The sequence below is a fragment of the Lutra lutra genome, chromosome 8 (genome assembly GCF_902655055.1).
Source record: "Lutra lutra chromosome 8, mLutLut1.2, whole genome shotgun sequence".
Taxonomy (NCBI): Eukaryota; Metazoa; Chordata; class Mammalia; order Carnivora; family Mustelidae; genus Lutra; species Lutra lutra.
In genome coordinates, this window is record NC_062285.1 from 134,437,650 (window position 1) to 134,464,418 (window position 26,769).

Consider the following 26,769-nt stretch of genomic DNA (forward strand, 5'->3'; position numbering starts at 1 on the left):
CTGCAGGATCTTCCCTGTCAGTGGATTTAAAATCTCATGTTAGTAGCCTCCTCCCCGCTAAGGTCAGTGTGCCTTCTAGCACCCGGGATGGTGAGCAGCTTCCAGAAGGTCGCTGAGCTTCTCCATATGTAGCTCATTCAGCCCTCTCACAAAGCTTGGGGGAGCTCAGGACCTGTCCCCCCAGCATTTGCTGCGTTAGATAGCCGGGGGTCAGGGAGGAGATGTGATGTCCGCCCTGCCCTCTGCTTTCCAGGCAGCCCTTGGGGTCCCAGCCTGTCATTCTAGTTGGGGAGCCCTTGCTCTCTCCTGGAAGCCTATGGCCAACCTCCCAACCCTGGCCCAGTCTGATGGGCTGGGTCGTCCACTTGTCCCTTCCTAGGAGCTTTCCCCTGGACCAGCACAGGGGTTTAGACCAGGAAGGTAAAGGAGGGTAATATTTATTCAGCAGGCTTTTGCTGACATCCAGTCACAGCATGCCAGCCTTGGGGTCACTGGAGGTCCCCATCTGAATGGAGGTCACCCAGGTGATTTGGTGGCCCCAAGTGTAGCTGCCAGTCTTCGGTCTTAGTTTGGGACTGTCCAAAGCAGCCTCTGGCACGGGTGGCGAGCAGGGTAAGGGCAGATGGAGAGAGACAGGACGAACACAGCCCCAGGGTTTCCCAATTCTGAGAGCAGAGCCGGGATCCCCTCCCTCAGACAGGTAGGCGGGGACCGGCTGCCATGCAGGGGTGGGGATGCTGGCCTGCGGAGATCCAAGGGCTCTGGCCCCACAGCCCGGGCTCTGGATGGCTCTGGATGGCTCTGGATGTCCAGGCTGCTGGCACAAGCCCCTCGTGGGCCACTTCCTCCGCCTGCAGAAGAGGAGAATGGGGAGGAAGGCGGGTCGGGAGGTAGCCAAGTCAGGTGGCTCTGGTTACCAGCTGCCGTCTCTGCTGCCCACCCCACTGAGCCCCGCTGCAGGCCTCTTCCACGCAACCAGCAACCAGACACCTTGGCCTGGTGAGGCCATGATACCGGTGCTGATAGGTGGGCTCAGGGCCATGGCAACAGGTGGCCGCCTCCTTCCTGCCCTGCAGCCTGGCCCGCCCTACTCTCTGCCCTACCAGGGAGCAGGGGCTGACACTCTGCTGAGGGGACCAGGACTTAGACGAGAGAAGTCTGCGCCTGGGCCAGGAGGGGCTGGTGGCCGGAGCCCATCAGATGGACGTGGCCAGAGAAAATGCCTGGACGAGTGGCTGCTTCATCTAGGCCCTGGGGCGGGGGGGAAGGGGGTGCCTAGCCCACAGTCCTCTGTGGGACATGCTGCAGCTGGGAGCCCCCAGACCCCGGGCCCGCGCCGCGCTGGGCAGCACCCACCAGGTGGGGCTTGCCAGGACTAAGGTGCCTCCTTCCTGGTCCTTCTAGAGATCTGGAGGGCACCAGAGGATCGCTGACCCTAGCCTGGGCCTGACTCCCATCTTTCAGGGTCTCCAGGAGGCATGGAAAGGGCAGGGCTGGTCGGAGGGTCAGTGAGTGGGGGATGAACGGGGGCATGAAGGCATTTTCCTGGTGGGCCTCCCGGCCTCTTCAGTGAGAGCAGCTGGACAGTTGGCTTGGGCCGGCTGGTCCAGGCTGTTCTCAGTGCTCTCTGGCGTCTCTATAGGCAGAGCCGTTCTGTCTCTCACTGTTTGGTGAGGAGGTAGGCTGGTTGGGGAGGGGAGCCTGGACATCTACGGTGGATGTCACCCCGCCTGCCCTCTTGGCTCTCAGAGACTGTTGGGGAAAGGGGCCAGGTCTGCCTCAGTGGCTGGGAGCCTGCCTGGATTTGGGGGTTTCCTGGGCCCTCAGCCCCCCCATCTCCTGGCCTCTCTGGGGGGCAAGATGGGTGCCCTTGATGGGGCAAGATGGGACTCCTCCCCAGTCCTGGTTGGCTCTCCACCAGGCCTAAATCACCTGCCTGCTCATCTTCCCACAGCCCGATCTGCTCAACTTCAAGAAGGGATGGATGTCGATCTTGGACGAGCCCGGAGAGGTAGGAGGGCTGCAGTGAGAGTGGAGGAGGTGGCCTGGGCAGCTTCAGGGCCCTAGCAGGTCCCTGGGGGTAGCCCGGCAGGCTGAGCTGCTTCCACGGCTTGTCCAGGCTTCTGGATAGCCTGGCCTCTGAGTGGAGGGGGTCCAGGGGGGCCCAGAATGGGCACCGTGAGGGGGGGGTTTCTCATGCAGTCCCAGAGGGCCTTGGGCTGGGGGCATGGGAAGGCAGAGGCTGCGGTCCTCTCAACCTGCTAGAACAGTCCACAGGCATACAGGGCCTCAGGACTAGAGACCTCCTAGCCCCTCATCCCCTGCACCCCATCCCCTCGTGTCACCGAGAGGCCCTGGGCCCTCTCCCCTCTTGATGACGCTGGCTGGGTCTGGGGTGGAAGGGCTCCAAGAGATCAGCTGTCCTGAGACTGCGGATTCCCAAGGACTCAGCCATGCAGGAGCCTCTCCCTCCCCGCAGAAGTGGGCCTCCGAGGACCAGCCTGGGGCTCCAGTGGTCGATCCAGAGCTTCCTCTGGCCTCAGGAGCCACATCTGTGGAATGGGCGTGACAGACAATGACGATTCTTTCCAGGGTGGACAACAGGGTCAGGGAGGTCGAGACATGTAGGGTCCCTGCCAGAGCTCAGCCAGTAACCGTTCCCTTTGTCTAATGCGTCCATCCTTAGAACGAGGAGAGACAGTGGCCTCTCGCTGGCTCTGCCCTTTCAGCTGCCAGGCTGGATGGAGTCTGGGAGCTGGAACTGGCTTCCTGCCCACTCAGCCTGGGAGGGGATGGCTCCCCGCCCCTGTCCTGCATGCGCCCGTGGCTCGGCCTGCGTGCAGCCCGCATGCCTGGGAGGGCTCAGAGCCAAAGGGAATCTCATTGTGTTTCCTACCCACATGTTTTATTCCCTCCAGCCCACAGCCTTCCGTTCCTGCTGCCTGCTCGTGGGTCGTCGGGTGGCTGTGCTCCAGGCTCACACAAGGCCTGGCACCCTGCCAGTGACCCTTCCCAGCCTCCCCACCCAGGGTCTCTGGAGGGCAGAGATGATGGGCCCCACCCAGAACTGGCCACTACTCATCTTCTTTCGCAGGGTTTTGGAATGTCCAAGCTGGAAGGGCCCTGGGAGTTCAGCCAGCTCAGCCCCTGGGTACACAGACAGGGGACAGGCCCACATCTGAGCTTCCAGCTCTTCTGGGCCTAGTAGCCCCTGCAGTAGAGCCAGGCCTAGAACTTGGGCTGCCTAAGGCCATGGAACTCCATCTGGCTCCTATCTCAGCCATCGTAAATTAGGCCAAATTAGGCAGGGGCCAAAGAGACGATTTGGCACAGAAGCCCTGCCCTGCTTTGTAGAGGGACAGTTGAGGTCCTGAGTGGCAACTCAGGCCATTGTTAGGACAGTCCCCAGTAACCTAGTGCTTGACCCTATGCTAAGTGCCACGAGAGACATACAAGGAAGGGATAGATACTTCTAACCTCACAAGGCTTAGGAGACTTCTTATTAGTCCTGCTTGCCAAGCCAAGAAGAATGAAGCTCAGAGAGGTCAAAATACCTGATCAAAGACACACAGCTAGCAAGGGATAAAATAATTGTAATCTAGGTCTCTTGGATGCTAAACCCTATTTCTTAGGAGAGGCTGTGTACAAAGAAGTCGAAAGTATCATTCTGGCACATCCTTGAAAACTTGCCATCTTCTTAAGGAAAGAACACTAAGTATTTAGACTTAGACTTGGATAGAGTTTGTTGGTGTGGGGGAGCCCCTGGAGGGCCGAGGACTGGGTGGCATGTGCTGACCCTGGGAGTGGGTGGACTTCGACTGGCATTCCAGCCAATGGCCAGAAGCCCAGGGATGGGCTGAGCTTGGAGTATTTAATAATGAGCCGTTCTGCCACCCCTCCCCTGCCCTCCGCGGCCTGCCGGCCTCACCCCACTGGAGCAGACAGGCACTGCAGAAAGGGACCCAAGCCATAAATGTGCAGAGAATATCCTCTCACAAGCTGAATACGTGTGTAACCGACACCCGGCTCAGCGAACAGAATAGGACCCATGTTCAGACGCCTCCCCCCAGGCCACCTTCCATTCACTCTGGCACACTTGTCCTTGGCTACTGAGGTGACCTAGAGGGGTCTAGGGGAAAAGACATGTAAAGTTCTGCTCCCTGACTTGCCAGACGAATGACCTTACACAGGTCACAGCCCCTTCCTCGTCTGCACTGGAGGGATTGCGTGTAGGAACCATGGTGATCTCAATGGAGAGGGTCAGGAGGGCTACAGGACTGCCAACACATCAGAGAAGGGCTCCCAGAAGGAAAGGGAAGGTGTCAGCACTGAGGAAAAGCCAACCCATTTCACAGATGCTGCCCCTGGAGGGGCCAGGCTTCAGAACTGGAGTTTCTGCTTCCGCTCTGTCCCCTGCCCCCCGGGCCATCAGCAGGGCAGAAGAGGTTGCCGTCAACCCAGCAGCACCGAGGACAGCTGCAGAATGGTGCCCACACCCCCGTTTTGTCATCCCCCACGCCTGCAGCCCCTCTCCCCTCACTCACTGCCCCCTCTCCTTCGCAGTGGAAGAAGCACTGGTTTGTGCTGACGGATTCCAGCCTTAAGTACTACCGGGACTCCACCGCTGAGGAGGTGAGACCGAATGGGGGCGTTCTCTGCCCCTGTCAGGTGCTGGGGGGCCCTGGAAGGGGATTGGGGCGGGGGGCCCGGGTGGGGGCAGTGGAAGGCGTGGACGATCATGGGCCTCCCTGCGGCAGGCCGATGAGCTGGATGGCGAGATCGACCTGCGCTCCTGTACGGATGTCACCGAGTACGCCGTGCAGCGCAACTATGGCTTCCAGATCCATGTAAGCCTCATGCAGCCGGGGTGGCATGGGGGGACGGGGGGCGGGCTTCGTGACCGGCTCCTGTCACCCGCTGTCACGGAGGTGGTCCTCAGAGCTGGTCAGAAGCTCTGCTGCCAACACCTGTCGTGTCTGGGGAGGCCCCAGAGATCACAGGTGGCAGGGGAGGGCGGGATGTTGGGGAGATCCTGGAGCCACCAGTGGAGGTAACTTTGGCACCCCCCACTCCTCCCTGGGCGCAAGACCTTGGGTTCCGTCCTGCAGGGAAAGGGTCACCCTCCCTGGGGCACGCAGTGGCGAGGGAGTAGGGGTGGGGGGCAGGGCTGGCCATGTGGCAAACCTGCCCACGGGGTGGACTTGCAGACCAAGGACGCCGTCTATACCTTGTCGGCCATGACCTCGGGTATCCGGCGAAACTGGATCGAGGCTCTGAGGAAGACTGTGCGGCCCACCACGGCCCCGGATGTCACCAAGTATGTGCCAAGCCAGCCTGGGACCTTGAGGGAGGCACCCACCCCTGCGTCCCTGAGTGGGGTTCTGGCACCCAGCCAAAGGCCCCGTGGTTATACCTCCGGGGCCTCAGTTTCTCCATCAACAGAATGGAGAGAGGCAGTGAGCATTGTTGGCACTCACCCGAAAATACCTGGTGGATCTGAGGTTTGCCTGCCATCCCGTTATGGTCCCCACATCCTGAAAGGAGGGGAGGGGACCTTGACTCTTTGGAGAAGATGCCAGTGAGTCAAAGGCCCCCTAGAGGTAGCCGACTCTCTGGGAGCCGTGGGAGCCATGTCTAAGCCTGTGCTAGGGAGAGTGTGTGGTTAGGTCATCTGGGTGAGGTGCTCACCCCGCCCGAGGTCGCCGTGCTGGGGGGTAGGGGGACTGGGCTGCTGGGAAAGCCCCCACACAGTATAAACGCTCACTGCCCGCAGGGGACTGGGAACCACAGCAGTTGGACGGCACGAGCGGCGTCTGATGGTGGGGGACCCAAGTCTGAGCCCCACTCCTGGGCCAAACTTTAGCTGTTCAACCCCAGGCCAGTGACTTCCTTGTCTGAGGGTCCGATTTCTCATCTGTTGTGCCGAGTGTGATGTCAGCTTCGTGGGAGGGATGTGCGCAGAAGCCCCCTGTGGACTCGGGGGCCTTCGCGGCTGGACTTTCAGATAGTCTGTAGGCCCGGCGGTTCTAACAAAGAAGCCCCCCCCCCCCACACACACACAGAGGCAAAAATAAGGGAGAGCTTGCTTTCTCTCTCCAGAACAATCCAGAAGTGCATGATCCAGACCTGGTGGGTTAGTTCCGCGGCCCAGAGCTCACACCTTTGCATCTGGCTCGGTTCTCACGGAGTCCCAGCCCAGAGTCCAGCCACGGCATGGCCCGTCCTTTAAAGGGAACCACACCCTTGGCCAGAATGTAGTCACGGGGCCCCGAAGCTACAAGAGGTGCTGGGGGCGGGGTGTCGTTTCTGGCCGGCTCACTTATGTACCCTGCTGTTGCTAATGGAGCAAGGGGAGGCCTGCCGCAGTTGGCGCTCCGGTCACCGTCCGGCTCTTCACCACCGTTCACCTTGTTTTCCCTCTTCTCCCATGAGCCTCTGGGGCCCCTGACCGAGCCTTAAACCACACTTCTGGTGACGATTCTATGACCAGCACTGGCCAAGGGCCCTGGTTGCTTTGCACGCTTGCCCTCCCACGGGGCCTCGTGTCCGTCCTACGAGCGGCTTTGTCGACCCATGTTACAGTTGAGGTCCCTGGGGGCCCAATAGGGAACCCAGCTCTCCTGGTTCCTCTGCTGCTGAGCGCGGGCCCTGGAATGGTTGCCAGGGTCTGTTAGTGATGAAGCCCAGGTCTTAACCTCTAGATGGGGGTCCAGCCCCGGCTCGGGGGGCAGCGGGGCACTGTGAAAGTGCTTGACTCTTCACTCCATCCCCTGACGAGGCTCTGCTGGCCCCCCAGGCTCTCGGACTGCAACAAGGAGAACGCGCTGCACGGCTACAGCACCCAGAAGGGCTCCCTGAAGGCGGGAGAGCAGCGGGGGGGCTCTGAGGTCATCGGTCGGGGCGGCCCGCGGAAGGCGGATGGGCAGCGGCAGGCCCTGGACTACGTGGAGCTGTCCCCACTGACACAGGGCTCCCCGCAGCGGGTCCGCGGCCCGGCCCGCACGCTCGACCGCCCGGCCAAGCAGGAGGAGCTGGAGCGGGACCTGGCCCAGCGCTCCGAGGAGCGACGCAAGTGGTTTGAGGCCACGGACGGCCGGACGCCGGAGACCGCAGCTGGCGAGGGGCCGCGCCGGGGTCTGGGTGCCCCGCTGACTGAGGACCAGCAGAGCCGGCTCAGTGAGGAGATTGAGAAGAAGTGGCAGGAGCTGGAGAAGCTGCCCCTGCGGGAGAATAAGCGGGTGCCTCTCACCGCCCTGCTCAACCAGAGCCGCGGGGAGCGCCGGGGGCCCCCAGGTGACAGCCACGAGGCCCTGGAGAAGGAGGTAGGTATCATCGTTGGCCTCCAGGAGCTCCCTTGCGCCACCAGCACCCCACCTATGCATGCGGTCACACTGTGGCATTTATCTGGCATACCTAGTGATGGGGAGCTCAACCCCGATTCGCTGAGACCGCAGACTCTTAAAAACTGCAATCTTTTTTCCTGGACCTCGGTGTTTCTTGTTTTGGGGCATTTTTTCCTTCTTCGTTTTGTCCTCAGCAACCACAGAGAAAGGAAGAGGGAGAGACCACTTATTAAGCACCTTCTGTATACCTCCTCCTCGGCCTCCTTTACCTGTATTGGCTCCCTGAGCAGTCTCAGGGTCCCAGAGGGTAGACCTCGTCACAGTTGTACTGGTGGGAAACTGAGGCTCAGAGACCACCTCCTACGTAATGCGATCAGTGTCTGTGACCACAGTGTCCTGCTCCCAACCCTGTTTAGTCTTCTCTGGGACAAAGTTCTCCTGGGTCACTGACCTGGCCATCTGGGAAGCAGCTGAAATGTCCCCTTTGCCTCCATTTCCGCCACCAGCTGCCTCCCCTGCTCGAACCGAGGGCTCTTCACTGCCTCGCAGCACCCCTTTCCCAGCTTCCGGCTTCCCACTGACCACCCCCCCCATCCCCTTGTAGGTCCAGTCTCTTCGTGCCCAGCTGGAGGCATGGCGTCTTCAGGGAGAAGTTCCACAGGGTCCACCCCGGTCCCAGGAAGATGGCCACATCCCCCCAGGCTACATCTCGCAGGTGAGGCCGAGGGGCTGTTCGGTGGGGGCTGCGGGCAGGCTTCTGGTTGCCGAGCTTTCAGAGAACAGCCAATGTTCTGGGAATGTTTTGACACCCATGGGTGTCATTTGACCTGCAATGTCTCTTTAAAAGTGTCCCTCGGGTAGACGTGATCACTGTGCCCATTTTTCAGACAAGCCACTGAGCTTATGGGACTTGCCCGAGGTCAGCTGAGCTGCAGAGGTCAGAGGTGGGATGTGAGCTCGGTTCCGGCTGACTGCAGAGCCCGTGTGTGAGCTCCCTGTGACACTCTGCACTTGGACCCCTTCTCCCATACCGCCCAGGAAGAAGACCCAGTGGGGAGTGGGATCCCAACGGGTAGGCCTCCAGGGTTGCTGCCTCAGGCCAGAGAGATGCCGCTCGTGCCTGTCAGGCCAAGACCCTGCGGCAGGTGGCCTGCGGGATATGGGACCCTCCGGTAGCCCCCAGGGGATACTCGGTCTGCCTGGGACAAGTGGTTCTCAAGCTAGGGCTGATTTTGTTCCTCTGGGGACATTTGGCCATGGCTTACTATCAATTTTACTGATAAAAAGGACATTTAGGATACAGTGTACAAATACAAAATATATCCCTTTCCTTGTGAATTCCGTATATAGCGAGCTGACTCGTGTCAGAATACTTTCCGCTGGTTTTTCCGAATGCTTGTATCGTCAGCTAACTGGCAAACGAGGATTGTTCTAACGTGAATGTTGGTTGACAGTTTTGTTCACGTCATTGAGTAAAATGAGAAGACATATGTCAGAACTTTACTTGGTCAATGTCATGAGTAACTTCTTGACCGAACTGGATAATAGTTTTCTTTTGAGAAAATTCCGTTTAGGAGTATGTTCTCAGATCTGTGTTCTAGTTCCAGTGTGATGGTTAAAAATTTGGCAGACGTGGGAGTTTAATCTGCATTATTAGCATTTTCTCAGCCTTTGCTAACATCCAGACAATCACAAAACAATATATCAAGCCCTGATTTGTGATGTTTCCCAACTTCCATGGTGTAAATACTCCCGCTGTGGCTGATGTCCCCGAACACCGATTTGGGAAGAGATATGTGCACAGAATCGTAGAGCATTTCCACCAGACAAGATGCAGAAGATGTAAATAAACCTGAGAGCACATGGGCTCCCGGCCGGCTCCGTCCGTGGAGCGCGGGACTCCTGATCTCGGGGTCCTTGAGTCCCAGCCCACACGTTGGGTGTAGAGATCACTTAAAAATAAAATCTTAAAAAAAAAACAACAAAAAACTCAAGAGCATAGACAATAATAAAATGCAGTGAAATAATTAAGAAGTGATGAATTTTGAGTATCACCTTTGTTTTCCGTATAGTTTATTACAAGTTTATATCATTTAATTTTTAAAATGGCTTCGCTTAACAAATGTGTGACAGAGTTGCGAAGAGTAGACCGTCGGTTGTCTCCAGTCAGCACGCTGTTGCCTGAAGTAGAAGAGACTGCTGGGGTCCTGGGCTCTGAGCGTGGGGCCTTCTAGAAGTTTCAGGGTTGGAGGTGGCTGTGCGGGGCGGTTTTGGGGTGGGGGCACGGGCCGGGGCAGAAGGTGGAGGGCCGGTAGGTGTCTACAGTGAAAACATCCAGCAAGCCAAGGAATTGGGATCTCATTCTGCAGACCTGAGGGGGTTTGGGGTCTGACAATGATATCAGGAAAGTGGTGTTGGCGTGGAGGGAAGTTTGGGAGGGGGCAAGGGCAATGTCAGGGGCTAGGATGGGGGCTGGGGGAGAGAGGGCTTCAGGAGGGTGTGTGCAGGGAGAGGTGAGGACTGGGTGACTGGGCCCAAGGAAGACAGTGGGGAGCCTCCAGGGGCCCTGAGTCTGGGCCACTGTGCAAGGCCAGGGAGCCCCATGGGGCTGAGTGGTGGGTGGAGTGTTCAGCTGAAGGGAGACCGGGGTCAAGGGGAGTTGGGATCTGGCTGCGGCGGGGGGCTAGCTTTGGGGGTCACCTGATGTGGAGCGGGGAATGGAGCAGGGTAGGTGGGAGGGACCAGGGTTGTCAAAGGCTCCCTTGAGGCCAGAGGAAGGAGTGGGTGGGGCTTCTTCAGGCTGGGTGAGGCCCTGCATGCCCCTGGTGCCCCAGGCAGCTGGGACACCCCTCAGAGACCACTACCCAGAGGGCTTCAAAGTATACTCGGAGCCCCTGGACACCCCAGGAGCTGCCTTTCTGGGTGGTTCCATTCACAGCCATCGGTATCTGGCATCAGAGCAGCCTTATCTGTCTGTTTTACTGTTGGAACCTGCATTAGATTTCTTTTGGGAAAAGATTTCTCACTTAAATGAAGTTTGGAGAGCACTGCTTTGATTGCTCAGCTTATGGGTGGGGAAACTGAGGCATAGGAGGTGAGACCTTCAAGCTAGAGGCAGACCTGTGTCTGCAGTCCAGGCTTCCTGGTCCCCAGGGGGCCACTGGGCACACAAAGGGCTGTCAGCCATTTCATCCTGTTAGGTTGGGATGGGCAGGGGTGCAAATGGAATTGGGGGGTGCAGGTGAGAAGGGAATGATAAGAAAACAGAGCCAAAGACAGGTAGAGGAGGGGCCCCAGAGGTGGGGGCGCCAGAGAAGAGGAGCTGAGCCATCTCTACCCCTTCCGACCCAGGAGGAGGTGGCTGGGGATTCAGGGGACCCTGGAGAGGTGACAGCTGGGGAGGGGTTTGGCACCTGATATCTTCCTCTGGGTGGGCACCCCTCTTTCAGCTTGTGGAGCTGACCACATAGGACAGTAGCTGGGGTTGGGGGGGCGGTTCTGGGGCTTCACCGGCCAGGGCTCCTGTGTCTCCTGTATGCCCCCTCCCCCAGCTTCCTGCAGAGTAATGGGCATTTCTTGGTCTACTTGGATCCCTATCAGAGGTGGCAGCTGAACACCTTGGGCCCTCCTGAAGGTAGATCAGAGAGAGCCGCACTGGGCCTTCTAGGAGCCCCTCCTTCCTCATGGGCTGGTTCCTGCCTCTGGACCCCCTGTTAGCTGCCAGGTCGGCCTACGTCATCGGGCCCATCTCTGTAGGTGGGCTTATCTTAGAGACCCTCATGAGTTGGTCTTATGGGCCTGTTTTATAGAGGAGGACACTGAGGCTCCGTGGGGAAGGGGCTCATTCAAGTTCACACTGGTACAGCGAGGATCAGGACCTGGTGTGTGAAACTCCAAAGCCATGTTCCCTTGTTCTGACTGGAGGGGGACAGGCGTCACCTGCCCCCCCACTCAGAACACCTGGCCCTTCCCCCATACCGGTCCTCGTAGCCCCTGGTGCAGCTGCTGGAGAGGTGGGGGTCAGCCCCCCCCCCCACGCCGCGAGGTACGCTGTGGCCTGGGATATATTCTCTTATCTGGCTCTCGGCTTGGGTTTCCTCCATAGCTCTTCCCCTTTCCTTAGTGCTCTTAAATTTCATTACATAACAAATACGTTTACGTCTTCAAAAATTCAATCCAATCAAAGGTTAGAAATGACCACGGGGGCTCTGCTTCCTCTGCCTGCTCTGCCCCCTCCAAGGGTCACCTTGCTCACCATCGGAGCACATCCCAGGAGTTTCCTGTTGCTGCTGGAACAAATTACTGCAGCTTATAACAAGGATGTATCTTGTGGACTTGAAGTGAGGCAGCTTAACCGGGGTCTCACTGGGCTCAAATCCTTTCCGCGGGTTCTGGGTGGGACCTGCAGCTTCTGACCCCCTGCATTCCTGGGCTCCTGGCCCCATCTACAAAGCCCGCAATGGAGAGTCAGGCGCCTTTACTTCCCATCACTGACCTTGCATGGTCACTTTTCCCTCTCTGCCCTCCTGCCTCCACTTCCGCATCCTAGGCCCCATGACGACTCTGGCCCAGGGATTAATCCACGATGGTCTCCCTATTTTAAGGTCAGCTGATTAGCAACCTCAGTTCCCGGCTTCCACATAAGGTGACACATTCAGAGGTTCTAGGGAGTAGGACGTGGGCATCCCTGGGCACCCCTACTCTACCCCCACGGCGTCCCCCATACCTTCTGCTGTGTTTGACACGTGTGGACTGGGATGCGTGCCTCTGTGTTGTTTCGGCGAATGGGATCACACAGTACGTGTTGTCAGAGACAAGCTTGAGTCACCTAGCTTTTGGGACACCTTTCCACAGCCGTCCACGTGGGCAGCTCTGCCTTTCCCCATCTGCCCAGGGGCCTTTGTAGGGTTTGATCCCATCATTTATTTAAGGGCTCCCTTGCTAGGTGTTGTTTCTGGTTTTCATCTCTTACCAACCTTCCCGTAGGGAATACCCCTGTCCGAGAATCTTTGTACACATGTGACTTTTTTTTTTTAAAGATTTTATTTATTTATTTGACAGAGACATCACAAGTAGTCAGAGAGGCAGGCAGAGAGAGAGGGAGAAGCAGGCTCCCTGCTGAGCAGAGAGCCCGACACAGGGCTCGATCCCAGGACCCTGAGATCATGACCTGAGCTGAAAGCAGAGGCTTTAACCCGCTGAGCCACCCAGGCGCCCCACACATGACTTCTTTGCAGTCAGCGGGGGGTTACTAAAAATATGGTGACAACACCCAACTGCCCCCCCCACACATCTGTCACAGGTGACTCTCCGAAGCAGTGCGTACATCAGTTTTTTAAACAGTTGCTGGCCTTGTCTACAGGCCCTGTTCTGTGATGTCATCAGGGTCAGCTCACTCAGCACCTGCCACCTGTTAGGCTCTGGTCTGGACCCTGGGGGGCTCCGAGCTGAATCAGGTCTTCCTTGTCTTTGGAGAATGTATAGTCTGGCGGAGCCAGGGCAGAGGCTGTCCAGAGATAGAGCAGGGAGGACATTAAGCTGGACTGCAGGCCAAGTCCATTACCCTGGAAGAGAAAGTTGCAGAAGAACGTTCCAGGCAGAGGGCTTAGCCTTAGCCAAAGCTCAGAGCTGTGACCATGCCACGAATGATTTCTCCTAACTGGAGTTCCTTGGTGGGGAAAGGCACGGCCTGAGGCCACGAGGGTCAGACACAGGAGCAGGGATTTGACCCTGTGGGACAGGAGCCCCCAAAGGGCTGGGAGGAGAGTAACAGGGTGAGGTTTGTGGATTCTTGGAGCAGGGGCAGGTGTGGTAGGTGGGGCCTGGCTCCAGAGCGGAGAGACGGAGAGGACTGGCCTGGGGCGTGTGCGACCCTGAGGCTGGGGAATGGCCACCATCCTGGCAGTGGGGGCAGCCCTGGGACCCAGCTGGACTCCCGCCCGCAGGAAGCGTGCGAGCGCAGTCTGGCCGAGATGGAGTCCTCGCACCAGCAGGTCATGGCGGAGCTGCAGCGGCATCATGAGCGCGAGCTACAGCGGCTGCAGCAGGAGAAGGAGTGGCTCCTGGCCGAGGAGACCGCGGCCACGGCCTCAGGTGAGGACCCTGGGCCCCACCAGCCTCCCGCTGCGGGTCCACGCTGAAATCGGGGAGCACTTTAAATAAGGTGGAGGGAGTCTAGTGCCAAACTTGGGGTTAGGAGGGGGTGGAGCCCCCAGAACTGGCCTCTGCTTCTACATGAGAAGGGGAAACCGAGGCAGCAGCCTCCCTGAACCCCCACGTCCTCCTGGGTTGTAGCTCCTCTCCCTCGGGCCCGCAGCCACTGGGGATCTCACCCTAAGGTGCACGCCCATACTGGGCGCCAACTCCATGCCCAGGTGCGCACCATTTGCTGGGGCACAGACTGCTCAGCTGTGGCCCTGGGAGTGGGGCGGGCTGGACCCTGGGGAGGGCAGGAGCAAAGCTGTGAGCTGTTGCTAAGCCACGTTCCCCATGCAAGCACCCCTAGCTCTTTGCGGTGCCTGACGGAGGGACCCCATTTCACAGATGAGGAAACGGGGGCTCAGAGAGGTTAGTGACTTGTCCCAGACGGCACAGCTTGGAGATGGAAGAGCGGGAGTTAGAGCTCAGAGCACCCTGACTGCAGAGCCGGGCCCTGAACCCCACCCTCTGCTCTCCCAAGCCAGAAACAGGAACGCCCGAGATGTTGAACATCTCCCTCCCTCCCTGTGTTCCCTGCATACCTCCCATGTGGGTCTGGCACATCCCAGGAACTCCCGTGGGGTTTCCAGAATCACGGCAGTGATGAGAGAAGTCCCTTGATCTAGATCTTTCCATCTGCCAGCACTGAGCCACGTGCTTCATGCACTCAGGCCCACGGCCCCTCATCCCAAACCCTGGAGCCAGTGTGTTCTGCATTTTAGGGAGATAACTAGTACAACCATGAGATATCCTTCCCAGCAGAGTCTGGGCTCTTCTGTGAAATCTAGTGCAAAGGTTTTCACCAAGAAACTTCTCAGAGTCCTGCTTACGTGGGCTGCGAATGACCACAGATGGCCTTGCGTCTGTTCAGGTCAGGGTTTGCCACCGAAAGAGTTATGAAAAACTTCCAGTGTTCTGAGCCTTTGGATTTTAGAATTATGGATAAGATTATGGATGAGGGCTTGTTTAATCCTCCCAACCACCCTGTGTGAGTGTGAAAACACTTGGTCCTTGGTTGCTGGCAGTCTGGAAAATAAGCCAGCGGGAGCTCTCTGTTCATCTACTCTGGGCCAGGCGTTGTTCTAAATGCTCTCTGCACAGCTTCCAGTAACCCACAAGAGAAGGTGCTGTTGTTCTCCCCGTTTTCCAACAAAGACCCAAGGCACGGGAGGGTTAAGTCCCCTGTGAAAGGTTACACGCATTTGTAGCAGCTGCAGTCCTTGTGTTGAGTACGATCAGCGGGCTGGGCCAGAGAGCTCGGCCCAGGCTCTGCAGGGCTGGTGGGCTGTGTGGAATCCCACCCGGACGTCAGTGACAAGAGGTTCCAGTGGTCAGATACTGACTGAGGTGTCTCCCCAGGGCTGTCCCATCCCAACAGACCGTGATTGGTATCCTCCCTCGATAGACAGGCTCAGAGGTCAAACAACTTCCCCAAAGCCACTCAGTGCCTGATACAGGCCGGCTCAGTGCTCTTTGGCCCTGTCTGCATGGTCCGTGTGGGGGCTTGGAGGAGGTGGAGCTTACTGCTGCTGACCCCTCCCCAAGCTCCCCCATGCCCTTGCCCTGATTCTAGCCATCGAAGCCATGAAGAAGGCCTACCAGGAGGAGCTAAGCCGGGAACTGAGCAAGACACGGAGTCTCCAGCAGGGCCCCGATGGCCTTCGCAAGCAGCACCAGTAAGATGGCACTGGACTCCGGGGTCTGCGGGCTGGTCCTCGTTCTGAGCTAGGAGCTGCCCACCCTGGTGTCGAGGCAGGAACCTGTGCTGAGGTCCCTTGACAGAGGACTTGTCATTTTGCCCCCAGCTGAGACTCCCGATCCCATCACCTGGCACAGGGAACAGCGGCAGGGGGCCCTCAGCCAGACCCCCATGCCAGTGCCCCGAGATGGTTCCTTAGGCCCCCTCGTTAGGCCCCTTCGTGTCCAGCTGGTCTCAGCTTCTGCGGCTTCTGGTTCGTGTCCCCTAGAGCTGGGTTGCAGTACCACCCTCGGCCAGTAGGTGACCCCACCGCAGAGGATGGTTCTGGAATGTTAGGGCTGCAGAAGCCTTCGAGGCTTCTTCATGGAGGGGGCACCTGCAGCCCAAGGAGCCTGTCACCAGTTCCCAGCCCCGCAGCAGGCTGAAGGCAAAACCAGAGAGGGAACATGAAGTCCGGAGCTGCTTTGCGTCTCTCCTGAGCCGAGTCCCGCGCCATCCGTGCCCCCCTCTGCCCCCGGGACAGGTCCGACGTGGCGGCACTGAAGCGGGAGCTGCAGGTGCTGTCGGAGCAGTACTCGCAGAAGTGCCTGGAGATCGGGGCCCTGACGCGGCAGGCTGAGGAGCGGGAGAACACCCTGCGACGCTGCCAGCAGGAGGGCCAGGAGCTGCTGCGCCACAACCAGGTGAGCCCGGCCCGTGATGGGGGGTGCGGTGGCCATCCTCCCTGCACTGACCGCCCATGCCTCCCAGGAGCTGCACGCCCGCCTGTCAGAGGAAATCGACCGGCTGCGCAGCTTCATTGCCTCGCAGGGCACCGGGGACGGCTGCGGGCGAGGCAGCGAGCGGAGCTCTTGTGAGCTGGAGGTAAGCCTACCCCCGTGCCAGGCAGCCTGGCTGCTTCTCAGCACCCCGACAGGCTGGCTGTGCCCCGCAGCAGGGAATGGCATGGCCCCGCCAGCCCAGGCCCCAGGGAGGAGAAGCCACTGCAGCTGGGATGGCCACCTGTGACAAAACCCTACTGCCAGAGTCCAGCCCTGCCATCCAGGGCCTGCCACCTAGCTGCTGGGTGGCAAGGGCAAGTCACCCCACCATTCTGAGCCCCAGGAGCCACCTAGCTGCTGGGTGGCCGTGACAAGTCACCCCACCAATCTGAGCCCCAGGAGCTCATCTGTAAAAGGAGGCTAGCATCCCCCTTACTAGGAGAAGCTGGAGTGAGAAAATGTGTGTGATCCGAGGATCCCCTAGTATTTTATTTTATTTTACTTTATTTTATGAAAATTTATTTATGGCTTTACTCTGTGTCTGGAACATCTTGAAGGCCTTCATATCTGTTAACTCATTGAATCTCTGTGACAGTCATACAAGGTAGATATTATCAACGTCCCTGTTTACAGATGAGGGCACTGAGACGTAGGGAGGTCAAGCGCCTTGCCGGATCTCTCGCGGCTAGTCACGGCAGGAGTTGGGATTTGAACCTGGCAGTCTGGCTTCGGCGTCAAAACTTTTAAGCCTCCCGACTCCTGGCCGAACCTGTCTCTGACTTGGTCAAGTCAGAATAGCAAGCCCTGCCCCTTGGGGTTTGGGGAGGGGTTAATGAAGTATTTCGTAGGGAGGCCTGCCATCTCTGGCTCCCTAGGGGGCTACACTATGGTCACCCTCTTTGCCCTCAAGTTGAGGGCGGGGTACTGTGTTAGGACAGCAGCAGAAGTGATCATGAGACACCCACTTGCCAGTATGGACAGAGGTGAGACAGCAAGGAGAAATCAGAGAGGGCTTCCTGGAGGAGCCTGGCCCTGGGGTGTGGTGCGTCTTGGTGCAGGTTGGGAGTTACATTCTGGGGGCCTGAAGCAGAGAGAAGCCAGCCCTCAGGGTGCTGTGGCCTTGGGTCAGCCCGGTCCCCATGACCCTAGGTGTTGCTGCGAGTGAAGGAGAACGAGCTCCAGTACCTGAAGAAGGAGGTACAGTGTCTCCGGGATGAGCTGCAGATGCTCCAGAAGGTAGGGTCTGACTCAGAGCTGGTGGACAGGAGCCCTCCAGACCCGCCTCAGTGCCCCATCCCGAGAGCACCCACTCTGCCAGCCAGCCTTCTCCCCTCTCATTCATGGCTCTCCCGGTGTCCTTGTCCCTATTTATATGTGTCCTTGTCCCTATTTATAGACAAAGACACTGAGGCTAATAGAGGGTAAGCAATTTGCCCATGGCCACACTTGGCTTTATTTAGTCAGCAGATACTTAATTGAGCACCTACTGTGAGCTGGGCACCATGCTCGGTGCTGGGGAGACAGCTGTGAATGAAAAAGACTCAAGGCCCCATGCAGGGGCGCCCACGCTCCAGTGAGGAGTGAGCCATGCGGCGGGCAGTGGGAAGGGCCAGGATTTGGGCCCAGGGCTATGAGACTGCGGCCCACCCAGGGCTGTGTCCCTGTGGGTTTGGCACCCGCGGGTGTTGGTGGCTCTGGGAGGATGTGTGAGTCACACTCACAGAAAGGACCCCAGCCCCGGGCCAGGCTGACCAGGTTTGCACCTTGGCCACTCATTGCTGTGTGGTCTTAGACAAAAGCTTCCCCTCCCTAAGCCTCAGCTCCTATCTTGGGGGACGACAGTGATGCTGAACGCTGTCCCTGGGCCATGCCGGGAGGATGCTCCCGGGCCGGGGGGCTGCCAAGGGAGCATCTGGAGGGACCGGGCCACCAGGGCATGGAGGAGCCTGGAGGTTTCGTGCTGGCTGGTGGGCGTGGGCCCAGTAGGCAGGGCCAGGAAAGGGGCCTCACGGCCCTTGGACACCCTCCCAGGACAAGCGCTTCACCTCGGGGAAGTACCAGGATGTGTACGTGGAGCTGAACCACATCAAGACGCGGTCGGAGCGGGAGATAGAGCAGCTGAAGGAGCACCTGCGCCTCGCCACAGCCGCGCTGCAGGAGAAGGAGTCCATGCGCAACAGCCTGGCTGAGTAGAGGTGAGTGCTAAGGGGAGGGGAGAGGAGGGGTGAGGCTGGGCCGAGCTGGGGGGAGGCCTGGTGGGGCACTGGGCCCGGAGTGGGGAGCTCAAGGCTCACCCACACCTGACTCGTGGTGCCACCTCCCCTGGGACTCTCCCTTGCTGTGGCCTCGGTTTCCCTCTCTGTAAGCGGGGACGGTGGCACTAGCCGCAGGGCGCCGGGGGGCTGGGATGTGGACCTGGGCATGTTCTTAAGAGGGGGGCAGTTCCAGGGGCCCGATCGTGGCCATGTGCCCCCCCGCCACAGCAGGCACTTAGCGCGGTGCCCCGCCTGCAGCCTGCCGAGCCCGTATCCCTTGTCAGGGCCCCCCTGGGCACCCCAGCACATTCGGCTTGCCGGCCCCACCTTCCAAGCTGGTGGCATGGCCCATGTCACCAATCAATGACGGCGTTCCTTCCACCGAGTTCCATGCCGCTGATGTCATGGTCGGGGCTGGGCCCCCCCAGAGACTTAGTCTCATGGCCATCCTTGATGTCCCAGGCTTCAGAGCTTTCTTACGCTGCCTCTCCTGATGCCACATCTGCCACTGGGGCTTCTGCTTTCAGATCGACCCCTGTGGACTTCCTGAGGCAGTCGGGAGAGGCTGCCCTGGGGGCCAGGCTCGGGAGGGAGAAGCCCAGAGGAGCAGTAGCGGGTCTGGCCCAGCCTTCCGGGCCACCGTGCTCGGCCTGAGCCTGCAGCTCCCCAACTCTTGTCTTCCAGGTCCTGGTGGCCCAGCTGCGCCAGCAGACCCTCCCCCGGCCTGAGGGGACCAGTCAGTTGCCCTCCTTCCTGCTGGATGGAAGTCAGAAGCCAAGCTTTCTCACCACCCTCTGTGGGCCGCACATGCACTCATACCCACCACACACACACACACACACGCACACACACGCACACGCACACACACACACACACACACACTCTGCGTATCTGAGCGCGCCCCTCGCACTGGGTCTTACCTTGCACCTTCTTCAGGATTTTATATGTGAAGAGATTGTTATATAGATTTTTTTCCCTTTTTTTTTTTTTTTTCCCAAAACACGTTATACTTTGAGAAAAGCAATTCCTGGAGGCCATGTGCCTCCATCACTGGCCCGCCCTCCGGCTCTAGCTGCCTGCCCGGGCTTCTGGGCCCACGGGCCTGCCCCGGCTGCCTAGCAGACGCCCAGCAGCGGTCGTGGCAGGGTGGACTCTGGTGGGAGAGGCAGGGAGCCAGCCGCCCTCTTCCTACCCTACCTCCCACTAACTACTTCCTGCCCTGAGGCGCCCCACACCGTGGGACTCTGGACAGAGGGACAGACGGGCAGAGGGAGCCAGCAGCTGTCCCTAAGTTCTCATCTCCTCGCCCGTGGGGGAGGGGGGTGCTGGACAGGGAACTGCCCGAGCCGCCCCATGAAGGCTTCTCTCCTGCTCCATGAGCCTTCTTAACTTAATAAAATGTTCCCGCAGCTCTGGTGTCTAGGCTGGCTGGGGCAGGGTGGGTTATGAAGGTGGGGGCCTCACCACCCACGCCCCCCCAGCACTCCACACTTCCTGAAGTGAGGCGTGCGAGCTCCCAGGGCGGAGGCGAGAATCAAGTTTGCCCTCTCCACGTGGACCACCAGTCACAGCCAGGTCACCGGGGAGCCGGTTAGAAATACCAGGTCTGGACCCCGCAGTGATTCATGTGCGTCTCTATGTCTGAGAAGGCCCAGGCCTCAGAGAGAGGTCGGGAACCCACCAACCAGCTTTGTCCCTGATGGGGCAAGCCACACCCCCTCTCTAAGCCTTCATTTGCTTCCCCGTCAGATGGGTGCCTTTCGGGCCCAAGTCCTATATTGAGGCTGTGCTCAGAGGTCACGGCCAGCCCTGGGCAAGGTTGGGGGGTTGGTGGACGTGGCTGCCCCAGGCCCACCAGGCTGGAAGCCTCCTCCCAGGGCTGCCAGCTATGCTGCTGCGGAACCTTGGCCCCGGTTGTGAGCCCCGGCAAGCCCAGGCCAGGTGGTGCGATCTACAGGGCTGTGGCCAAGATGGGATGATGAGTGACCCAGCCTTGCCTGCCCCTCACTGCCTTTCCTGGTAGTCCAGGCTGGGCCCTGGGGGAGCTGATCAAGGACTGGCCTTGCCACCACCGAGGCCGCAGACACAGGTTGGGGCCCACACTCTGTGGGGTCCCAGAGGCTGTAGGCACCCCAAGAAGACCCCAACCCAAGCTGGGGATAGAAGAGGGCTTCAGGAGGTGACTTTAAGATAGTTCTTTTCTAGATAGAAAAATCCAGAAGAGCATTTCAAGCGGGAGAACAGCATGAGCAAGTGCCCTATGAACATCCCTGGCGTGTTCAGGGAAAGACTCGCAGGGGAGCAACTGTGTAGGCTATGGGGGAAATGTACCCCTCCCCTGGCCAGTGATGAGTTTATAAATGGGCCTGCGGGGTGGTTCCAGTCACTAAGATGCTGGGGGAAGCCTTGAGTGGGGGTGGAGGGCTGGAGGGGGTCATCTGGGAAGGGTTCCTTGCTCTTACAAGAAAGGGAGTCTCTCTCTCCCAGCCTTTGGATGGTTTTGGGTGAAGTTCCCATATTGCTACCATTCTGCCTTGTGGATATGCTAAAAATGGCCAAGTAGAGGGGCGCCTGGGGGGTTCGGTCAGTTGAGCGTCCAACTTGATTTTGGCTCAGGTCATGATACTGAGCCCTGCATCGGACTCTGCACTCAGGGTGAGAGTCTGCTTACAACTCTCTCTCCCTCTCCTGGCTCTACCCCCACTCACCCATGCTCTTGAACTCTCTCAAATCTTTAAAAAAAAAAAAAAAGTCAAATGGAAGGAAGGACCGGGACCCTGAACCTTCAAGTCACCCAGGCTTGGCAATGCCCCCTGTCTTGATGAGAGAAGGAGCATCCCTGAGCCACTCGGAGAGGGGACATCTGCCACTGGCCGCCCCAGGATCCAGACAGTTGACCCCAGAGCCTGCCCATCCTCTCCATGCTCTGTTGCCTCCCACCAGCCCTCCTGACATCCCTCAGCTTCCATCCTCTGCCTCAGCCCCACTCGTGCCTCCCGCTCCCCAGCCCCTCCCAGGCTGTGACCACATCCCCCTCGGTGAGCACCTCCCACCCACCGGCTCCTCCATGGCCGGGACAAGCTAAAACATCAGACCAACATGGGGAAAGGCGTTCCACCTCAGTCATTTAAAAAACAGTGGCCCAGCAGTCCCTCCACTAGAGCAACGACAAGGGCCCAACCATATGGAGTGTCAGCAAGGGTGCGGAGAACCAGAATTCTCCCGCACTGCCCGTGGGGGTGGTCTGACGGCTGTGGGAGCCTGGCGGTCCCTTCAGGAAGGGTCGCAGACATCCACCCATCCCATGACCTGGCATTTCTGCCCCCACAGATGACCCCGAGAGAAAGGAGCACTTGAGTCTGTGAAGCGACTCGTACAATGATACTCCTATCAGCTTCGCAGTAGCCCAGGTTGGAGAACCAGGCAAACGTCCGAATGAATGAGTAGACTGTGGGATAGTCCTCCCTCAGGATGCTACATGGTAATAGAAAAGAACCCGAAATACGGGGATGAATCTTCCAGATCATGTTGAGGAGAAGAAGCCAGACACAAAGGAGCACGTGCTGTCCGATTGCATGTGTGTGAAATTCAAGAACGGGCAAAGCGGTCACTGTGGTGATGGGCATCAGAACAGTGGGGACCTCTGGGCCCAGGCAGGGGAGGACATGGGCTGGCAGTGAGCACAAGGGACGTTTCTGGGGTGCCAGGAATGTTCTAGATCTGGGTGGTGGTCACAGGGGCGTAGATGCATGTTAAGTGTCCCCTGCTGTATGTGTAACAGTTCATGCATTTGACTGTGTGTGACTCATGTCTCAGTGGAAAAAACCCCAGTGACCTGTCACACAGGGGATTTGGGCCAAACCATGTGCTGGGGCTACAGGTGTGGTCTCCGGCAGCCGGCACGTGCTGCAGGAAGGGCAGAGGCAGATGTACTAGACAAACCTGCCCTTCGAGCCCCAACCGCTGCCTCCGACAGGCTGCAGGAACCTCGCTGAGTCACATCCCTCTCTGGGCTTTGTTTCCCCATCTGGGAAGTGGGGACAATAATGTCTACCCCGGAGGGCTGTTCCGGTACTAAATTACCCACTGTTTCAATGATCTATTGTGATTTAACCAGTTACTATAGACTTCATGACTTAGAACAAGCTTTTTTATGATTACTTGTGGTCCTGTGGATGGACTGGGCTCAACTGGGCAGTTGTCATGGTGTCTTTTTTGCAGCTGTGTCCAGTGGTGGCTGGGCTGGAGTCATTTGAAGTCTCCTTTGGGTGGGACATCCAAGATGGCTTTTTCCCTCATAGGTCTACAGCCTCAGCTGGGTGGCTGGGACAGCTGGAGGGGTAGGGGGCACTTGACAGCTCTCGCCCTTTCTCCGTGTGGCCACTTCACGTCTAACTTGGGCTTCCTCACAGCATGGCAGCCTCGGGGGCAGTCTGCCGTCTGATTTCTTACACGGTAGTTGACTTTCCTGAAAGAGAGTTTCAAGAGACCCGGGTACAACTTACAAACTTCTTACAACTGAGGCTTGGAAGTGTTCTGGTATCACTTCTATCACATTAGCCAAAAACTAGTCATAGAGGGGTGCCTGCGTGGCTCAGTCCGTTAAGTGGCTGCCTTCTGCTCAGGTCATGATCCCAGAATCCTGGGATCGAATCCCACCTTGGGCTCCCTGCTCAGCAGGGACTCTGCTTCTCCTTCTCCTGCTCCCCCTGCTTGTGCTCTCTCTGTCAAATAAATAAGTAAAATCTTAAAAAAAAAAAAAAAGTCACAGGGCCAGCCCAGATTCAAGGGGAGGGGACAGTACCAGAGCGTGAATGCTGGCAGTGGTCCATTGGGCTCTATCTTTCTCCCCGCCTCCCACTTCTCCCCCTCCCTCTCCATCTTCCACTTCTCGGTCTCCGTAGAGTTCTGTTCTTCCGTGCAGCCCTGTAATTCTGGAGTTCCCCAGGGTCTGTCCCCAGTTCTCCTGCTGCCTTCTACCTGTTCTCCTGTGACAACGTTGACTGCAGTTCTCAGATGAGCAAATCCTTGCCTCTTGTCTGTCTACAGCCCAGATCTTTCGCAGGAACTCCAGACCTGAGCAGCTTCAGTCTCAAGGCCACTGTCAAGGCTTTTTCTTCCCTCCAACCCGCTGCCCTATGGTTAGTTACGTGGAGCCACAGTTGGCACAGAGGATGCAGCAGACCCAACCTGAGAGGTCAGGGGAGGCTTCTTAGAGGAGAGGGCGCTGGAACTGAGCCGGAACTAGTGAGGCTAAGAGGGCAGAGAGCATGTTCCAGGTCAGGAGAAAGCATGTTCAAAGGCACTTAGGAAAGTAAAGACCATTCAGGGGCAGGACAGGTGGGTTTGGCTAGAAGGATGCATAAAAAGATTCAAAATGAACCCAGAGGGGCAGACCAGGGCTCGAATCTGATTGCAAAGACAGTGGGGACCAGGGGTCTGGTGCTCTAACTTGATTCTTAACCCGGTGGGGAGCCACAGGGGAGATTTAGGCGGGCAGTGCCCTGGCTCAGGACAGAGGTCTGGGCAAAGACGGGGGTGTGAGTTTTCTCCACATCTGGAGGGTAGCAAAGGCTGCGGTTTGGCCGAGGGGGTGGTACGTAGCATGGAGCAGCGCGGAGGACAGGACTCCAGGGGCGAGCAGAAGCTAGATCCACAGCAGCCAGAGGATGCAGGACTCCAGGACTAAATGGCCAGCGGGGGCTGGAAGTCAAGGCCCACAAAGAGGCCACGGAATTTTGTCGGGCCACGGAAGGTGGGAAGCTGCATGGGCTACAGGGTGCTGTCAGGGAGGACAGAGTTTTGTCACTTCCTTGACGCCAATGAGTCAGACCCTGCCTCCCTTTATGGAGATCCAGTCACCCAGCCACACCCCATTTGGAGCCCTGCGACCCCCACCCACACTCAGACCCCAAGGACCCCAAGGACAATGTCACCCCACAGTGGCCCCCTCAGGAAGCACTACTGGTGCAGAACGCACCCCCCATCCCCAGCCTCCTCCTTCTCCCAACTGCCCCTGCTCTAGCCTGGACTCCCCTCCCTCCTCTGGAGGCAGGAGCGAGATCTCAGTCCGGGTCCCCATCCATCGGCAGCCAGGCTCCATCGCCCCATCACTCCCAGCGCTGCCACATCTGGCAAGTTCCATAACTTTTCTGTGCCACCTCCATGCTTTTCTGTGCCAACCAGTAAGTTGGGGATCGTAGTGCATACCTCCCAGAACTATGTGAGGATCCAAAATGAACTAATACGGGGACAGGGCCTCGCAGCCCAGGACAGATGGTGCCCAGTGCTCTCACGTGCTGGTGGTCACCGTTACGGGGGTTCAGGAGGAGTCACCAAAACAATGGGAAAATGCAGGGCCCAGGGCCTGGAACACAGTGGGAATTTGAGAAACAGCAGCTATTATTTCATGGTTATTGGTCAGAAGCCAGCTGGATGCCCCCACCCTCCCCAGGAGGTCTGGTTAAACTTGGTCCAAACCCCTATTCCAAGGCCCATGAGAATCCAGACCTCTGCCTTCTGTTTTGGCCTGTTCCCACCTTTCAGGGTTTCCTGAGACTTCCTTTCTCTCAAGGCGAGATGTGTTACCAGGTACAATGCCAGACCCTTCAGTGCAAAAAAATCCTCTCGAAGGGTGTCCTATTAAGAAACTCAAAACAGCTCGCCCTGTGCCATCTCGACCGCAGGCAGGTGGGGGGCCTCAGGTGGTCTGGAGGGAACCCAGCCTGGCCAGTGGGTAGTGCCTGACGCCTCCTCTGTGCTGAGCCCCTGCCCCTTGCTCTTGGATGCAGCTGCTTGTCCTCATTCATCCCCTTCCCTGGTCCCCAGTCTCTGGTTCTTCCCCTCCTGTCCAACCCACACCCCACAGCACGGTCTTCCTAAAACAGGGAGCCGGCTGGCTGCTGTTTCCCTCCACGAAGTCCTCCCCAGCCCCCTCCAGTCTTGGCACAGGAGCACCTCAGCCTGCTCTAGCACCTCTCTCTGCCCCTTTGGGCTCCAGGCTTCCCCACGAAGCTGCCCCCATCTCCCGAGGATTCCCAGCCGTGCACCCAGCTGTCCTCACTGCTCTCCTCCACACATGCCTGCCCACTCCCCGCCCCTCCCCTGGTAGAGTCCGGACTCAGATTGGTCATCATCTGCCACCTCTGGGAAGCCCTCCCAGATACCCCAGAGGGAGCTGAATGACTGCTCTGGCTTCCACAGCTTCTCCACTTAATATGTTCTCTCCGCATGACTCTTCCAGACTGTGAGACCCCCGAGGCCAGGGTCCAGCTCTGATTCTGTTCGGTTTCCCCAGGGCCCTGCACAGAGCACATGGGGTCTTGGCTGAATGTGTGTGTGTTGACTGATGGACTGACTGACGGATCAGAAGCAAGTGTCTACCCAGCCGGGCGCCCTCTTGACCAGGCACAGCCATGGCCTTGGTCTCCCCGGCATGCCAAGTGGCAACGGGCTGGGTCTCCTCATAAACCAACTGGGAAGCCTGGAAACCAGCCTGACGGGCCGGGAGCCGATGGCGGCTTCTGGTACCTCAAAGGGCTGGGGCGGAACTCTGAGTCATCCCTGTCAACCCAGCGTCCCGTCTGCACTTTACGAGGGCCCCCACAGGGCTTGAGGGGCCGGCTCTGACAGAGCTCCAGCCGTGAGCAAACAATCTGGACGGCATCCCTGTTCCTGCCCATGATAACACTTTGAAGTACTCACCGCTGTCCCCATTTTATAGGGAAACTGAGGCTCAGAAAGGGGACATGACTCATCAAGGTCAGTAATTCCGTGGTTCACCTCTTGGTACATCTGTCTCCAGTCCCCAAATCTCCTGCCTCACATGGTCCCCCCAACAGTGATAACAGCTGCTTCTGGTGGAGCCCCACAAATATTTTGCCTTCATGATCTCTTTTCATCTCCAGAACAGCCCAGCGAGACACGACTGTCCCCACTTTACAGTGAAGGGGACCGGGACTCAGAGCACCAAAATGAGTCACCGGGTCACAGAGCTGGTCAGGTCTGTGGGTGTCTCTGCACGGGGCGGGGGGCTTCCTGATCTGCCCGAGGTCTTCTCCTTGGAGACTGCCCAGACCCCTGAGGCTTTGGGTCCCCTACTTGGGTGTAGGTGTGGGGACAGGTCTGGGTGCGCCTCTGCTGGGCTGACTTGGATGACTATCCTAGAAAAGCCAAGCAAGAGCTTCGTCCCATGGGGGCCAGGAAGACTGGAGACCCCCCAGAAAGGGCAGAGGGGTGTTCCCACGGTGGTCCCATCATTGGCTGGCCCTCACGCCCTCGCCATCCTGCGACTCTGGACTCACCCTAGGTGCCATGGAGGGTGCCAAAAAGCTCCTGCAGGGTTGACCTCTGTCCTCCCTCCTCTCCCACGCCAGGCCTGCCCAGCTGGGCAGGGGGAGTGTAACTAGATACAGCCCATGGCCTCCTCCAAGCTCCCTTGCTGCTCCTTAAGGCCGGTGGCCATTTCTGGGGCTCCATCCCCTCTACCAGCGCCAGACCAGGAGCCTACCTCC

At 58.5% G+C, this 26,769-nt stretch overlaps 1 protein-coding gene across 3 annotated transcripts in view; it reads left to right on the forward strand.

Moving 5' to 3' along the window:
• The window catches only part of TRIOBP (TRIO and F-actin binding protein), a 52,422-nt gene extending 32,757 nt beyond the window's left edge, over positions 1 to 19,665 (forward strand). For 2 of the 3 annotated variants that reach the window (XM_047741145.1, XM_047741143.1), the window contains 13 exons: positions 1,955 to 2,011; positions 4,564 to 4,632; positions 4,758 to 4,847; positions 5,208 to 5,317; positions 6,797 to 7,322; positions 7,948 to 8,058; positions 13,289 to 13,436; positions 15,115 to 15,217; positions 15,764 to 15,923; positions 15,991 to 16,104; positions 17,151 to 17,237; positions 18,033 to 18,196; positions 18,941 to 19,665. In XM_047741145.1, coding sequence (XP_047597101.1) covers positions 1,955 to 2,011; positions 4,564 to 4,632; positions 4,758 to 4,847; positions 5,208 to 5,317; positions 6,797 to 7,322; positions 7,948 to 8,058; positions 13,289 to 13,436; positions 15,115 to 15,217; positions 15,764 to 15,923; positions 15,991 to 16,104; positions 17,151 to 17,237; positions 18,033 to 18,194 — 1,737 coding nt within the window. In that variant the 3' untranslated portion in view covers positions 18,195 to 18,196; positions 18,941 to 19,665. Of the gene's footprint in view, positions 1 to 1,205; positions 1,360 to 1,954; positions 2,012 to 4,563; positions 4,633 to 4,757; positions 4,848 to 5,207; positions 5,318 to 6,796; positions 7,323 to 7,947; positions 8,059 to 13,288; positions 13,437 to 15,114; positions 15,218 to 15,763; positions 15,924 to 15,990; positions 16,105 to 17,150; positions 17,238 to 18,032; positions 18,197 to 18,940 lie in introns of those variants that run through there. The other variant, XM_047741144.1, reaches the window with a different exon arrangement.
• The last annotated feature ends 7,104 nt before the right edge of the window (positions 19,666 to 26,769 follow it).